Raw genomic sequence first — 17,952 nt, forward strand, 5'->3', positions numbered from 1 at the left:
AGGAAGGAGATGCTGGTAGAGCTGCAGTGTAGTGGGAAACACTGCTTAAAATATCATGAGAAGAAAGTGACGACAGGGTCTGTGTCTGAGCAAATCTCCCTGAAACACTTAATCATTCAAAGATGGAAAAGTCTTTTTTATGATGTTGTGAAGAACTGACTCCAAACCTGGAGCTTCGTAAAGCCATGGAGTCAAGTCTCCAATCTTTCATCCTGCAGATTTTTAGGAGGGAACAAGTCTAGCTCTATGTCACAGGCCACCCCTCTTATAGGAAGTGGGAAAGGATCTTCCTTCACTTAGAAGATTACAAAAATGCTGCTTTTTTTCCATTAACTTAAACAGTTTCCTTGGGCAGCACCCTGCAGCCCCTGCCACACTGCTCTTTCAGACTCACCGACAGATGTCCACCAGCTGGTCCAGCTCAGGGCAGCTACACTCATACATGTCCCGGCAGCTCACGTGGCTCTGGTTCATTAACTCCCCCAGCAGCTGGACCGTGTTGTCAGGTGCTTCTTCACATATCTTCTTAAACTGGAGCACTCTCGCAACCTCGCTATACACGTGCTTTGCCCGCTGGTAGAGTTTGAAGGTGAGCACTTAGGAAGGAAGGGGATGGTGAACAAGGTTAGAGATAGTTACTGGCCAAAAAGAAAGAAAGAAAGTAAGGGAGGGAGGGAGGGAGCAAGGGAGGGAAGGAGGAAGGAAGGAAGGAAGAAATTTTTTAAAAAAGAAATCGTTACTGAACAAGTCAGTGCAAAGAAAAATACAGTTATTGAGAACATCCATTTCTGTCTTTATTATCAGTACCTTAGACTTTAAATAGGTCTTTCTTTCACTGAAAGAATTCTTTATAGTCTAAACTGGTCTCTTTTCAAGTCCATTTTACTTTAAGTTCACGCTCCAAAAGTGGCAGAAGCAGAACACGTCAGGACGTCTGACCCCAGAGCCACATTCTTTCCACTGTGATCCACCAGAAAGAACCACTAAAAATGCTTATGCTAGCAATTTTATTTATAAAAATGTTTCCTATATCTAAGCACAGTTACTTATATATGTGTATGTGTGTGTGTAAAAAAGCACAATTATTTATATATGTGTATATAGCGTAGCATTATCATAGCAGAAAATAATCAATTCAAATGTCTAATAACAGAAAATTTTTTTTAATTTATGCTACCTCTATTACAAATATTATTGCTACTTAAACACAGATTCTAAGATAATTTACTACATGGAAAATTGTTCATTATTAAGTGAAAAAACAAGATACAAAACTATGTGTATGCATTTTAATTTTTAAAAATTATAGAAGGCACCAAAATGTTAACAGTCATCATCTCTCTGTGGTACATTGTGGGTGATTTTATTTTCTCCTTGACATATTTCTGTACTTTACAGATTATCTACAATGACTCTAACTTCAGTTACAGAAACATGTCCTGCTGCAACGGCTGTGTCTATAGTGCTTATGTATTCCCTTGAATAACAACTGAGACCTCCTTACCATTCATTTTCAACCGTGCTGAACAGTGGCTGAGCTGGTGCAGTGGGTCTGGGAAAAATTTGGAAAATAAATGGAAGCTAAGCTACCTGGCCTGCTGGAAAGAGCCTGGGCTGAGAATCCAAAGGTCTGTCATTTGTTCTCATCTGTGTGACAACTCACTGTACCCAAGGTGCTACTTCTATAGAGCTCCAAAATGAGGCTGAAAATTATTTCTCAGGATCCTTCCTGCGCTAACATTTTATGATTCTATGAAGAACTTCCTCCAAGAATTCCCCTCATATTGTTGTATTTTGGAAAAAGGATGATAACTGTGACCATTGCCTTCTGTTTGCATCCCCAGTTCTACTCTCTGCCCTTCTCTACCTGCTGTCTGCCCCAGAAGGCTGACCTGGATGGATTACAGCAGTGGGTTCCCTTGCCTCTAGATTGGAGAAAGGGAGAAGATCAGCAAGAGATGGGAGGGAATTATATCCTTCCTGCTCACTGGGTGGTGATATGCGCGAGCAGATGCAAACACAGTTCATTATATCAATATCATGATTTCTGTTTAACTCAAACACATGAGACCTGCAACAAATTTTTATACTTGACTTAAATCCCTCAAACCTCCCCTTATAGGACTCATACTAGCCACAGCCAGAAAATCAGCCTAATTTGCACTTCACCCGTGACTCCCCTCAGCAATAGTGGGCCCCACCCCTGTATCAGCCTTACTCCACTCAGGCACAATAGTTGTGCAGGAGTCTTCCTACTTATTCAATTTTACCCTTTAACAGAAAACAACAAACATATTCAAGCAATAGTGCTATGATTAGGAGCCCTTACCACCCTATTCACAGCAATATGCACTGTCACCCAAAATGACATTAAAAAAATTGTCGCTTTTTCCACTTCAAGCCAATTAGGGCCTAATGATGGTAAGAATCGGCATCAACCAACCCTGTCTAGCATTCTTACACGTATCTGCACACATGCTTTTTTTAAGGCCATACTATTCACATGCTCCAGGTCCATTATTCACAGCCTGAATGACGAACAAGATAATTTGAAAAATAGGGGGCCTATTCAAGCCCTTACCCTTCACCACAACAGCCCTTATTATCGGATGTCTGGCACTGACAGGAACGCCTTTTCTCACCGGCTTCTATTGTAAAGACCTGATCACTGAAGCCACTAACACATCTTATGCCAATGCCTGAGCCCTATTAATAACTCTAATTGCCACCTCCCTCACAGCTGTCTATAGTACCCGCATTATCTTCTTCGCACCACTAGGACAACCTCGCTTCTCTCCCTTAACCTCCATCAGTGAAAACAACCCCTTCCTAATTAACTCCATCAAACACCTGCTAATTGGAAGTGTCTTTGCCGGATTCATTTTCTCCAACAACATCCCCCCAACAACAGTCCCCCTAATAACCGTACCCCTACACCTAAAACTAACTGCCCTTGCAGTAACCATCCTGGGCTTTGTATTGGCACTTGAAATTAACCTTAACACACAAAACTTAAAATTTATTTACCCCTCAAATACCCTTAAATTCTCTAGTCTCTTAGGATATTTCCTCACCATCATGCATCGTCTACCTGCTTACCTAAACCTATCAATAAGCCAAAAATCAGCATCCTCCCTCTTGGACTTAATCTGACTAGAAAACATTTTACCAAAAACCACACCCCTCGTTCAACTAAAGTTCTCCACGCTAATCTCAAGCCAAAAAGGCCTTATCAAACTATACTTCCTATCATTTCTTATTACTCTCACCCTTAGTATGCTTTTATTTAATTACCACGAGTGATCTTCATAATAACCACAACACCAATAAACAGCGACCAGCCAATAACAATCACCAACCAGGTACCATAGCTACATAACGCCGCAATCCCCATAGCCTCCTCACTAAAAAAGCCAGAGTCACCAGAGTCACTCAGTCTCCCAAGCCATTGAACTTAAACACAACTTCCACCTCCTCATCCTTTAAAAAATATATATAATACCATCAAAAACTCTATTATCAACCCTGAAAGAAACACCCCCAAAACAATCTTATTAGAAACCCAAACCTCAGGATACTGCTCAGTGGCCATAGCCATTGTATAGCCAAACACAACTAATATCCCCCCTAAATAAATCAGACACTATCAAACTTAAAAATGAACCACCAAAATTCAACACAATCCTACACCCAACACCACCACTCACAATCAACCCAAAACCTCCATAAATAGGTGAAGGTTTTGAAGAAATCCCCACAAAACTGATCACAAAAATAACACTTAAAATAAATACAATATATGTCATCATCATTCTCACATGGACTCCAACCATGACTAATGACATGAACATTCATCGTTGTCATTCAACTATAAGAACACCAATGACCAACATCCGAAAAACACACCCACTAATAGAAATCATCAGCAATGCATTTATTAACCTCTCAACCCCATCAAACATTTCATCATGATGAAATTTTGGCTCTCTACCAGGCATTTGCTTGATCCTACAAATCCTAACAGGCTTATTCCTAGCAATACACTACACACCAGACACAGCAACTGCTTTCTCGTGGCAGCACACATCTGTCCAGACGTTAATTATGGATGAATCACTCGATGTATACATGCAAACAGAACTTCCATATTATTTATCTGCCTTTACATTCACGTAGGACGTGGCCTATATTATGGATCCTGTGCCTTTCTAGAAACATGAAACATCGGGATTATTTGGCTACTTACAGTTATAGCCACTGCATTTATAGGCTACGTGCTACCATGAGGACAAATGTCATTCTGAGGGGCGACACTCATTACAAACCTGCTCTCAGAAATCCCATATATTGGCACCACTCTTGTTGAATGGATCAGAAGGATTTTTTCTGATCCATTCAACAAGAGTGGTCATAGGACCACTCTTAAGGTGGTACTAGGATTTTTTCCCCAGCTCCCTCCTTGCAGAGTTGCCTGGAGCTGGCTCTCTTCCCCCACCGAAGGACACTGAACATACTTTCAAGGTAGACTTTTCTACATGACTCTCTCCTCCAGGGTCTGCCTACAGGTTCCTCTCCCCTAGACTATTACTACTTTTTCAGAAGTGCTTTTACATTCCACTTATGAACAAATAAATTATATTAAAGTTTCAGGTTACATTTTTTTCCCCTCCACAGCACCGCCCTCCTAACTCTTGGAGATGAATAAGAAGTTAGAGGAGGGGAATAGCCATTCTTAGGATTTGTGTAAAAGTTTAGTAATTATAAGGGTGGGGCTAACTTTCCTACAAGTTAATAAAGAATTAAATTTTTCTTTCAAGGTTTCTCAACTGAGTCATATAAGATATATTAAACTCACGGTTAACAACTTGCATCAATGAAATGATTCAAGTTCATGTGAATCATCCTATTCTATTTCAAACAGGACCTAAATTTAGTCATCAATTCTAATCGTTTCTTCTTTCACAATGTGTCTTGTAATCATCCCTCCCTTCTAGTCCCACTGTCATTACCCAAATTTACACTATTATTCCCTTTCCTACTTGAACTATCCTGCAGTGATCTCCAAACTTATATTCCTGTCTTAATCTCTCATTCCTGCAACCTACCTTGAGGTTGGTGCCATCGGATTGAGCTCCTAACACACAGCTTGACTCATGTTACTACCCAGAACATTAACTGCTTCCCCAGTGTTTACTATAATCCAAATTCCTGCAAACAACAAGCTCGGTCCCAATAGAATCTCTTCCCTTCAGCCAAAATGGCCTATTTGTAGTTACCCAAACACTCCTTGCTCCTGGGTATACTCATTAATCCATACAGAAATAGTTTCTTGCCCTTTCTCTCCCTGTCGAAATTTTACCTCTTTCTGAAGGTTCCACTTAAACTTTATGCTCCATGAAACCATGACAGACCCAGCTGGAAACAATCTCTTGACTCTGAATTTATACCACACTTGCAGTCCATGGCACACGTTTGGTGCTTGTCATATACTTTCCATGGTAATCGTCTCTCCTGTCTTCACAAAGTTTGCCAACTGCTGAAGACAGAAACCAGATCTTCTGGTTCCATGCATTCGATATTCTGCAACCCTTCACCCCATAGCACCTTCACCAGTGTCTTACATGACAGGTGCTCAATGGGTGTCCACTGTTGATGATGATATGATTAGGACTCTATTTTTTAACCCCAGTTCAAAATCAAGATACCTCCATTTAGACATTGTTGTAAAAATTTTTAAAAAGTGAGGTGTCAGTACTCACAGCTTACTAAAAATGTTGAGGCTGAGGAAAGGGGACAGCCAGATTCCCTTTGGTATTGAATCTACAACTACTGATACCAAGTAGGTTGAAAAATAAGAAGAAAAAGAGAACTTACAAGTTAAATGTAGGTGGGAATAAAAATATGGCAACATGTTTTGTTCCATCAGTAGCCAGGTCATGTGAATCAGCACACACTGTAATGTGAATTTGTTATTTCCATCAATAACTTCAATGGAAATGGGAATATTATATATTACTGGGAATTATCATATATATTAAAATATATTATTTTAGGGTCTGGGTAGCAAAATATCCCAAGGTAAGAAAGTCGTACCAATACCCAGTACTGGCACATACCGTCTGCAACAACACTGTCTGAAGAAATAAAAGAGGTAGATTTAATAAGAACTCCTCCTCAAAAGCCCTGAATAGAGAAGGGAAAAGATGGGCCATTGTGTCTCACATACATACATGCCTATTAATATAGGCATGTATGTATGTGAGACAGTGCCAATAATTTAATACATGTTAATATAATCCAGGTTATAGAATACACATTTTGAAAGGGAGTAAAATGACTTTGGTAACTGTAGTTTAAAATTGTTCTTTCTAAAAACTGAGGTTGAAACAAAATGTTTAAAATTCTAGCTTTAGGATTCCATATGTTTCAGTTTTACTTTTGAACTACGTCACCTCCCCTAGTCATGGGCCAAGTTACAAAATCAGAGCATGGGGGCGGGGTGGGGGGTGTGTGTGTAAGAAGAGAGTATTGGTTCATTTCTACTGTAATGTCCCATTTATGAAAAAATCATCTAGTTTCCAGGTCCACTGATATTTATGGCTGCAGCACAAAAGGGCACGATAAAGTGACATCCACTAAGATCACAAAATAGTGCTATTTAGCTGACAGACCACTGTGTTATGTCCCAGTTTGCAAAGACTTTTTTTAAACTTTGAATTATAAAATTTCTCAAATATACAGGACAGTAAAGAAGGTACAATAGCAAATTCCACAAGCCCATCACCTAGGCTGAACAGTTAATCACTTTTTGCCATATTTGCTTCAACTGATATTTTGCTAGTGTTTTAAAATAAATTATAGATGTGACACTTGCTCCCTACATACTTCAGTGTGCAACTCTATAAAATAAGGATATTTTCTTACATAACCTCCATATCATTATCACATCTAATAAAATTACCAATGATTCCTTAATATCATCTCATATTCAGTCCATATTTAAATTTTCCCAGTTGTTTAAATTTCAGTCAATTTACAGCAGAATCCAACCGAAGTCCACACATTATATTCAGTCTTATATCTAATAAGTCTCTTTTAATCAAGAAGTTACAATGATTTTTGATACTCTGGATTGTCAATATCATATATATAAAATACAAGTATATTTTAGGGCCACATCCTATAATAAAATTCAATATAGTCCGTAAGCAACAGTATGCTTTGGTTTTCCTTAGGATTACATAGTCCTTTAAGATTAAATATTTTCCTTTAGGATTAAATATTCTCAAGTAGAAACTGTTCAGAGAGATATGTTTTTTCATATTAAACCTTAGGACTGGTGTTTTGATTTGTGACAGAAACATTCAGAACGCACTGAGCAGATTACCAGAACCTCACAAACCTGGCACCTCCTTGCGTCTGCTCTCTATTGCAGAGTGTTTCACAGCAAGACTTCAGGAGAGAAACGTCTAATGAGGACTCTTCCTGGGCGTTCTGAAGATGTGTGAGAGATTGCCATTGCTCACACCCACTGAACGGTAGTTAACTCAGACGACAAAGGAAAGGGCAGAAAGGGCATCTGTTTTCAATTGTGATATAAAAATCTTGACAAAGGCTACAACAAATTTGGAGACCACCCTTTAGGAGGGAAACCAGTTCTGTGTTGTCTGGTCATCACAAATGCTCTCTGAATCCAGGGTTCTGGCTTGTTATATGCTGGCAACTCAACAGGTCTCTGTTGTGCAGATACCAAAAAGTTCAAGAAAATCTGAAACTTTGTCTATGAACAAAGCTTTCTTCCCTATCCAGTTAACTTTAAAATGGATGCTCCATCTCTCTATAAACTCTTATAACCCTTGACAGCAATTATTATATTAAAGGATAAAGGAATTGTTTCTTACTGCATGAATGCTCATTGCTGCATGACCACTTCCAAAGCAAATTCAGTTTAAGAATATAACACCAGGACTTCCCTGGTGGCGCAGTGGTTAAGAATGCGCCTGCCAATGCAGGGGACACGGGTTCGAGCCCTGGTCCGGGAAGATCCCACATGCCGTGGAGCAACTAAGCCCGTGTGCCACAACTACTGAGCCTGCACTCTAGAGCCCACGAGCCACAACTACTGAACCCATGAGCCACAACTACTGAGTCTGTGTGCCACAACTACTGAAGCCCGCATGCCTAGAGCCCGTGCTCCGCAACAAAGAGAAGCCACCGCAGTGAGAAACCCGCTCACCACAACAAGAGAAAGCCCGAGCACAGCAATGAAAACAACGCAGCCAAAAATAAATAAATAATAATAAAAAAAAGAATATAACACCAGGTGCCATTTTCCTAAAATACTGCTAGTGTCCTATCCCATCCATGGGAAATCTGAGGCTTCAAAGCAGGATATATCACATGGATTTTGAAACAATGACTTTCTCCTCCATGTATCTTAGGTAATTTCTGAATCTAATCCTAAAGTCATGACAGAGATTCTGAGATCTAAATGATCACAGCCGTAGACATTTACACTGCAACAGATATACACTAAATTCACTTGAATAATGATTTATTTGCTAGCTCTAAACTTTCCTTCCCCTCTGACTTCCTTGGTGAACCTCCAGTACACCACACAGGCTCCCACCTGAGGCCCACTGCCGCAGCTGTTTTGTTAGCCTGGAATGCTCTTCCCCCTGATCTTGACCTGGCTGGCCCCTCCTTGTCATTCAAGTCTCAGCTGTCACAGCTTCAAGAAGACTTTCCCTCAACTCCAGTCTAGAGTAACTCCCTCACATACACATTCTTTCCATCCTGTTTTATTCTCCCAAAACTATTTTATTTATTCTCCCAAACACCATCCAGTTTTCTTGTGTGTTCATTTGTTCAATGGTCTGTGGTTATCTCTCACCACTAGAAGTTCAGCTTCAGGAGAGCAAGGGCCTTGTCTAATCTCTTCACTTTTGTATCTTTAGCAGCTAAAATAGGGTCTGGCACTACAGGAGGGTCTCAATAAATGTTTATTGAAAGAATGGTTTGGTTCCTAGTCTTTGTACAAAACTGCACCAAAACACGGAAAAATAAACAATAGGGAATATGAGGAAGACCTACTAATTTGGCAGTTACTGCTTACTAGCACCTTCACCAAAAAGTGGGGGAAATTTTCTAAAAGAAGGTTTGGAGATAACTGGTAAACTCCAGTGTCCAAAGTATACCTAATGCCCAATGTCACAGATGACTGAGAATCGTTTATCCTGTATTTTGTTTCACAGATGTGGGAGAAAAGAGAGTTCTAAAACAACCAAAATGTGTTTCAAATAAAAGGGAAGGAATAGAAAATAGATCATCATAACCAGTTAAAATAGAAGTTTTTTTTTTTCTTTTAGACAATTGTTGTAGCAAAATTGTGCCTACTTACTTCTACCGTAAAAAGACGGCTATGTAGCTTATGATCAGAGGCCATCTCTAATCAAGGAATCTAAACCAGGGCACAAATAATTGGTTATCTTACTATATCTTTGGTGGGAAAGGATGAGAAAAAGCCTGTGACAGAAGAAACACACTGGGCACCATTTTCCTCATAAAAGCTCTGAGAGCACCAGGTCAGCAGTAGATGGAGGACATGCTCATTCAATCTCTGAAAGAGCCCCACTGATTTAATTTTTTTCACTGATTTAATTTTAAATTCTGCACTCAAGAGCTGTTAGCCTCCCCTTTATTACCTCATCTTCTACTAAGAGTGATGCCAGAAGCACTGAGTAAGATGACCATCCAACAACAGTCAACCAAATAGTTCTTAGTGAGGCCTGGCCGTGTGCCCCACTCTATGCTCCAAATGAGAGGAAAGACCTGTGAAACAGAAGCGCTTGCTATGAGGAACTTACAGCTCAGTTAAACAAATAAGGCAGCCTATGAGACCACTGGAGAGTGACCAACCACAGCAGATATCCAGGGGCTGTAAATGCTAGAGGCACACCAAGAACACAGGGTTTGGTGAGGGAAGAGCTGTAGTGGGAAGTGTCACAGGAGAAGTGCCTGAGCTACAGAGCTTCCTTGCTATGAGGACAGGATGGCCAAAGGCCCAAGCTGAGAACAGGCAGAGTGTGTTGATGGGCTGAAGGGGGAAAACTGACCAGAACGGGGGGCAGCCTCTTAAGGAGGTTGTCCTCACATCTGAGGCTTTAACATCCTCTGCTATACATGTTACACAAAGGTTGCAAACTCACAACCCGTGGTCCATACCCAACCACAGTGATGCTTTCTTTTCTTTTTTTTTTAAACATCTTTATTGGAGTATAACTGCTTTACAACGGTGTGTTATTTTCTGCTGTATAATAAAGTGAATCAGCTATACATATACATATATCCCCATATCCCCTCCCTCTTGTGTCTCCCTCCCATCCTCCCTATCCCACCCCTCTAGGTGGGCACAAAGCACCAAGCTGATCTCCCTGTGCTATGCAGCTGCTTCCCACTAGCTAGCTATTTTACATTTGGTAGTGTATATTTGTCCATGCCACTCTCTCACTTCGTCCCAGCTTACACTTCCCCTTCCCCGTGTCCTCAAGTCTATTCTCTACGTCTGCATCTTTATTCCTGTCCTGCCCCTAGGTTCTTCAGAACCTTTTTTTTTTTTTAGATTCCATATATATGTGTTAGCATACGGTATTTGTTTTTCTCTTTCTGACTTACGTCACTCTGTATGACAGACTGTAGGTCCATCCACCTCAGTACAAATAACTCAATTTCATTTCTTTTTATGGCTGAGTAATATTCCATTGCATACATGTGCCACATCTTCTTTATCCATTTATCTGTCGATGGACACTTAGGTTGCTTCCATGTCCTGGCTATTGTAAATAGAGCTGCAATGAACACTGTGATACATGACTCTTTTTGAATTATGGTTTTCTCAGGGTATATGTCCAGTAGTGGATTACTGGGTCATAGGGTAGTTCTATTTTTAGTTTTTTAAGGAACCTCCATACTGTTCTCCATAGTGGCTGTATCAATTTACATTCCCACCAACAGTGCAAGAGGGTTCCCTTTTCTCCACACCCTCTCCAGAATTTATTGTTTGTAGACTTTTTGATGATGGCCATTCTGACTGGTATGAGGTGATATCTCACTGTAGTTTTGATTTGCATTTTTCTAATGATTAGTGATGTTGAGCATCCTTTCATGTGTTTGTTGGCAGTCTGTATATCTTCTGTGGAGAAATATCTGTTTAGGTCTTCTGCCCATTTTTGGATTGGGTTGTTTGTTTTTTTGATATTGAGCTGCATGAGCTGCTTGTAAATTTTAGAGATTAATCCTTTGTCAGTTGCTTCATTTGCAAATATTTTCTCCCATTCTGAGGGTTGTCTTTTCATCTTGTTTATGTTTTCCTTTGCTGTGCAAAAGCTTTTAAGTTTCATTAGGTCCCATTTGTTTATTTTTGTTTTTATTTCCATTTCTCTAGGAGGTGGGTCCAAAAGGATCTTGCTGTGATTTATGTCATAGAGTATTCTGCCTCTTCAATAAGTGGTGCTGGGAAAACTGGACAGCTACATGTAGAAGAATGAAAATAGAACACTCCCTAACACCATACACAAGAATAAACTCAAAATGGATTAAAGACCTAAATGTAAGGCCAGACACTATAAAACTCTTAGAGGAAAACATAGGCACAGTGATGCTTTCTTGACCCACATGCTGTTTTTTTAACTGGGAAATATTACATAAGAATCCGGATTTCTGCTTTCCCTTGAAAAACTGAATGTTCTGGCAGTACTGAACCTACATTCTTGCACAACAGCTGTTGGCTGGAGCTGAGGAGCAGCTAGACATTTAGAGAGGGCATGCACTTCATTTCCATGCAGTTACCGCCATTCCCAATTATCTGATGCCCAGACTGCCTCACTAGTTTACATGTCTGCCTGGTCCCTCTAGGCATCTGTTGTGGGACTCTTTTTCCATAAAACTGTCTATTACAGGAATTCTTGGCTAGAGAGAGACGAGTGGACAACCAAGTGAGTCATCATTGCCATAATGAGCCACTGTTACTGTTACTAATGAATCTCCCCTCCCTTAGATGTATTGATAGTTCCATATTGAACAAATGTCCATTTTCTTGTAAATTCTACTCTTTGGTCTTAGTTCTGCTCCCCAGACATTTGTAAACATTTGACAGCCCTTGATAGATCTGAAGGAAGCTCTCATGCCTTATGTTTTTTGTTTGTTTGTTTGTTTTTTATGCCTTATGCTTTTTACACATGGATGAGGATCCACTTTGTGCTGGTTTTAATACTGAGGGAAAAACAACAAACAAGATAAGCTCTTTACTCTCAAGAAGTAAATCCAGGGGACTTCCCTGGTGGTCCAGTGGTAAAGAATCCACCTTACAATGCAGGGGGCACAAGTTTGATCCCTGGTCAGGGGACTAAGATCCCACATGCTGCGGGGCAACTAAGCCTGCACACCACAACTACTGAGCTCGCGTGCCTCAACTAGAGAGCTGGAGTGCTGCAAACTACAGAGCCCACGTGCTCTGGGACCTGCGTGCCACAACTAGAGAGAAGCCCGTGCACATCAACAAAGAGCCCCCGCGCCGCAACGAAAGACCCCGCATGCCTCAACGAAGATCCCACGTGCTGCAACTGAAACCTGACACAGCCAAAAATAAAAATTAAATTAAATAAATAATAAAAATAAATCTTAAAAAAAAAAAGAAGTAGGTCTAACAAAAGACAAGTGTTGGTGAGGATGTGGAGAAACTGGAACCCTTGCATGTCGTTGCTGGGAATGCAAACTGGTGCAGCCTCTATGAAAAACAGTACAAAGCTTCCTCAAAAAATTAAAAATACAACTACCTTATGATCCAGCAATCTCATTTCTGGGTATATCCAAAAGTATTGAAATCAGGATCTCAAAGAGTTATTACCACTTCCATGTTCACTGCAGCTCTATTCACAATAGCTAAGCTGTGGAAGCAAACTAAATGTCCATCAATGAATGAATGGATTGAAAGAATGATATATACATTATTATTATTATAGAATATTATTAAGCCTTAAACATGAAAGAAATTCTGCAATATGCAACAACACAGATGGACCTCTTGAGGACATTGTGCTAAGTGAAATAAGCCAGACACAGGAAAACAATGATTGCATGATTCCATCTATATGAGATAGATAGAATCATCACATTCATAAAATTGAAGGCCAGAATGGTGGTTACCAGAGACTAGGGGAGCAAAAAGTAGAGAGTTATTTATCAGCAGACAAAAAGTTTCACCTAAGTAAGATGAATGAGCTCTAGAGATTTACTGTACATTTACCTATAGTTAACAATAATGTATTGTACACTTAAAATTTGTTATGAGGATAGATTTCATATCAAGTGTTCTTACCATAATAAAAAATAAAATAAAATAAATTTTTAATAAAAAAGAAGTAACAGTCTACTAGAGAGAAATTGTTAGATATGAACAATAAAGGGTAACAGATGGTAAGGCAGCTCCTCACAGCTAAAGTAGAGGCACAAAGTCAAGATGGTGTCCTGATCTGGAAGCAGAACCTGAGACAAAAACTTGGGTGCAGGTAGTAGAAATCCAGGAAGCAGGAGGACAAGAATAAGGCAAGTGAAACGGGAAAGAAGAAAAGCAAATAAAAGGTGCTTAATATGCAGGTCACCACTGTGAACAACCACGGCCTAATAGCTTGGGGGCCTCTCCAAAGAACCATGTAGTATGTGTCCCAGAATTGGCCCACCTGTGGATGGGAAGGCTGGGGCATTTATCCATGGACACTCCCATTGTTGTCCCCAGAGGGGTTAACTTCTCCACAGAGATGTGCCTGGACAACACGGCTACCTTCAGTGACTTTGGAGAATGCTCAGGACAGCAAAGAGACACTTGTGCCAGCTGCTAGCTTGACAGGGGCTGCTGACAATGCTGAAAGCAGGTGGGCCGAGGGGATAGGGAATAGTGATCATGACCTTCACAGTCCTCCCGTGAAAAGGTGAAACCAGCCAAGTCTAAAAGATGAGTAGGTGTCCAGCAAACCAACTAAAAGCTAGGGTGAGAAGCAAAGAAAAAGAATGGGAATTTAAGACAGAAGGAACTTCATGAACAAAGACATGGAGGTTAAAAACCATGAAGTGCTTTTAGAGAATCCATAGTACTTGGATCTGATTGGAGCATAGAAAGAGGATGAAGACCAGAAGCAACAAGAAACACAGTAAAAGAGAAAAATGGAAGCAGTAGGCAGAGGTCAGATCACAAGGGCTTTATATTATGCTAAGTAAGGTGTTTACATTGTATCATGTACATAAGTGGTTCTTGGCCTTTTCAGGGTTATAGAGCCTTTTGAGAATCAAATAAAAGCTATGGACCTTCTCCCCCATCTGAGTGCATAAATATCTGAAATTCTACACATAGTACAACATACAGATTCCATAACACAATCCTGTGATTCAGGTTAAGAATTCCAGCTGGAAACAAGAAAACATTACTGGGTCTTTAGCAACTATACAGTCAGGATTATTGTTTGTAAACAACAGAAACCTACATGAACTAACTTAATCAAAAGGAATTAATTTTAACGTTATTAGGGAGCTCACAAAATCTATTAAGATTACAGATTCCTATTCTCTATTAGAACTCGAGAACCCAGGTGGGGATGGGTCAGACGCCAAGGGAAACAGGCAGTGAGGACCATTGCCGAAGTCTCTCCACAAGTCTGGATATGACATTGTACTCTATAGATATTTTGTCAATGAACCCTGTGGCTATTAGACTCAAAGCCCGAGACCTAAGCATGTGCCAGGACACAGGATGAACTGAGGACGCTTGCTCACACTCAGGTGACAAGTGACCCTGTGAGAGGCAAATCTGACCCCTCAGTTTCCACCATAGGAGGCAAGACCTCTCACCAGTGTGCATACAGCAGCAGATTTCCCCAGGAAAGGGGCCTGGATGCCAAGTAGTTAAACTATGGCATCTGCCCCAGCAGCAGTGAAATACCACAGCTCTGTTAGCATTAAAGTCTTTTCTCCAGACCAGCCCCCCAGTTTCTCTCACATGATTGGATTTCAAGTCTCCTTCACTGATTACTTCTCTGAACACACGTTAGTCTGTGTATGCCCTTCTTAAAAGTGGTTCCCCCAGTTGGTCTGAGGAGTGCAAAGTAGAGCTGGACCATCATCTCCCTCATTCTCAATACAGTGAGTTTCTTCATGTAGCCTCACAGCGCCAAACTGAGTAAAGATCGTGTGGCAATGGAAGAACGCAGAGCACTGGTTTTCGAGCTAAGAAGTGATAAATATTTTGGGAATCAGACTTAACTTGGATAGAGACTTCATCTCAGGATAATTAATCAAAACAAAATACTTTCCCACTGTTTGGGTGGGGGGCTAAAAGCAGTTGTGGTTTTAGCCGTCTTTGCACAGTCATGGAGCTGCACGCTACTGGCCAATTTCTCTCCAAACACAAAGCTCCACTGGGCTAAACCAAGAGCTGGTTTCCAAGGACAGCCATCCAGAGGTGGGTGGGGTAGACCACTTCAGAACCCACTCCAGAGCCCTCTGTGTTCCTATGCAGCACAGTTGTAAGTCCCAGCTCTGAGGCATAGAATCTTTGGAGTATTTAAGGAGTAGAATGGAAAACCACTATACAGTCCTCATGGAAGTTGGACTGTGGTTTCAAATTTATTTTCCTAGTAATAATATTTTTCATAAATGTGAAGTTTCTGAAATGGTCAAACCCACAAAAAATAAACTGCTGTTTTCAGCCACATTAATGTCCCATTCCCATGCTGCAAAGACTAAATTAAATTAGCATTTTACATTTAAGGGGGAAAAAAGCTTTAACTACCTGCTTTTAAAAAGCAAAACCACTGATGAAAAAAATATATATGCACTTTCAACACAAACCTCATTAATCCACGGAAAACTACATTCCAAGAGGCACTTGTGAATATTTTCAAATCCACAGCATAATGCCATCTTGTCTGTACACAGTAACAGCGCCCGCACAAGTTTATAGCTTCACTTTCTCAGATTTCCAGGAGCAGCAAGAGCCAGCCCTGTCTATGTCATAATAAATTCTACTCCTCTATCTTGAAACCTTTGCTTCACTCTGCTGTGGTCACCGTCACCTGCATTCTACTCTCTGGCAATATAGTAAGCTCCTGTTAACCCCTGGGCCACTCAAATGACGAGACCGAGTCCATCACTCCCTTCCTTTTCATTCTATACTCTACCTTCCTAGTTCAGATTCTTATCATCCCAGGTCTGAACACATACTCTACCTTCTCACAGGTCTCCCTCTCACCTCCTATCAACATGTATACAGCTGCCATAATAAACTTCCCAAATCACCCTTTTGTTGGGGTGTTCCCCAATATTTCATTGCATCAAATGCTGCATTATTTTTTCATTCTCCAATAAATGAGGGCACACACATTCCAATCCAGCAGGACACACCAAGTCTTCTGAATGTGCCCAATCCTTTCCTACCTCTTACGGTGTGTATGTGTCACTTCCTGCTTGCACTACCACACCCCATCACTGCCTGTCCAACAGGGGAGGCTCCGCATTGTTATTGTACCCAGACTAGTTCTGTAATCCCCGAATCTCAATGTCAGCACGAATGCCCCTCCTCCATGAGGCTCTCCCAGAACATTCCAGTAACTGATTACTGTGTGTTCCCTTCTAAGTATAATTATCACACACTACTTTATGAGGGCAAAGACTGTGCCATCTTCATCTTTATAGCCCAACCTAATAGAGTGTCTCGAATAGAGCAGGTTCTCAATAAATGTCACCTCCCATCCCATCAGCAAAGGAAGAACCTGAGGTTGCTTGCTGGATGAGCTGCATTTTTATGTTCCCCTCTCTTTCTTGAGGAAACTATACTTTCCAATTAACTTTCCAGAACTGCCCTAAAACTTTGTTTTTGAAAAACGTGAAAGGAACAGACAATCCCAAGTCATCTGAAAAGGAGCTCAGGGAGTTGGGAAGGAATCTTGGTCAGAGCTGAATGAAGGGCTATGGAAAACAATGGTCACACTTGCCTAGAGCTGGCCTGTCCTGGTATTTTAACATAAAAGGGAATGAGTTCTTGTCTTTGTTTTCTCCTATGAATTGAATTACAGGGGGGGAAATGTAAGAGACAAAAAAGATGAAGAAGCAAAGGAGAAATCAGTGCTTATCTGAGAAATAAGTAGTATATTTCCATCAGAACACTTTAATGATAACTTTATTGTTGTCTTCCCACAAAATGCTAAATAAATGAGAGCAAGGACTATCTGCCCTTACTGATTGCTAATGCTTCGTCTCTAGCATGGTGTTTGAATAGTTGCCCTCAACTGAGTATTTGTTGAGCAGGGGAATAAAACTTTGCTTCTGGTTTCTTATAGTATTCACTTATTTGACAGTATGGTCAAAAAGTAGTAATTTACCAAAATACAACAACAGTTTAAGCAAGTGAGAAGCTATGTTATGTGCCATGAAAAAGACCCAACAAGACTACACAGGATGTTGCCCAGAGTTTGCTGTTGAGCAGCGTGCACTGGAGCAGACCAGGAAGGTGACATGGGCACTGGGTGAGGGGGGACTGGGAGTGAGGGACCTCTGACTCGTTTTAAATGTGGTCCTCTTCTTAATTTCCTCATGGCAAGTATTGAAGATAATATACCTACACTACACCTAGACTTTCCAAAATGCAGTGTAGTATTAGGGAAGATAAAACTGTTTCAATTTCATAAACATCTAATGAGATGTCCCTATTCTCAAGGTGCTTGCAACATAACTGGTGATATCCTGAAGAGATAAATGAGGATGCTGCTATTTCACAGAAGCCTATGATTGCAAATATGTTTATGCAGCTCTCTGGGGACCAGGGTGAGAAGTGAATGCACACAGGCATGAGTTTGTTTGTGGTTCCTCTGTGTTTGTGTTTATGTGCTTCTTCATAAACAAGCCGTG

At 40.6% G+C, this 17,952-nt stretch overlaps 1 protein-coding gene across 4 annotated transcripts in view; it reads right to left on the reverse strand.

The window, feature by feature from the left end:
* GALK2 (galactokinase 2) overlaps positions 1–17,952 on the reverse strand; it is a 140,896-nt gene that overhangs the window by 14,933 nt on the left and 108,011 nt on the right. For all 4 annotated transcript variants that reach the window (XM_082620106.1, XM_082620104.1, XM_082620105.1 and 1 more), the window contains one exon: positions 395–596. In XM_082620106.1, coding sequence (XP_082476232.1) covers positions 395–596 — 202 coding nt within the window. The remainder of the gene's footprint in view (positions 1–394; positions 597–17,952) is intronic.

Source organism: Mesoplodon mirus (genome assembly GCF_964341445.2).
Source record: "Mesoplodon mirus genome assembly, chromosome: 4".
In the NCBI taxonomy this organism is placed as follows: Eukaryota; Metazoa; Chordata; class Mammalia; order Artiodactyla; family Ziphiidae; genus Mesoplodon; species Mesoplodon mirus.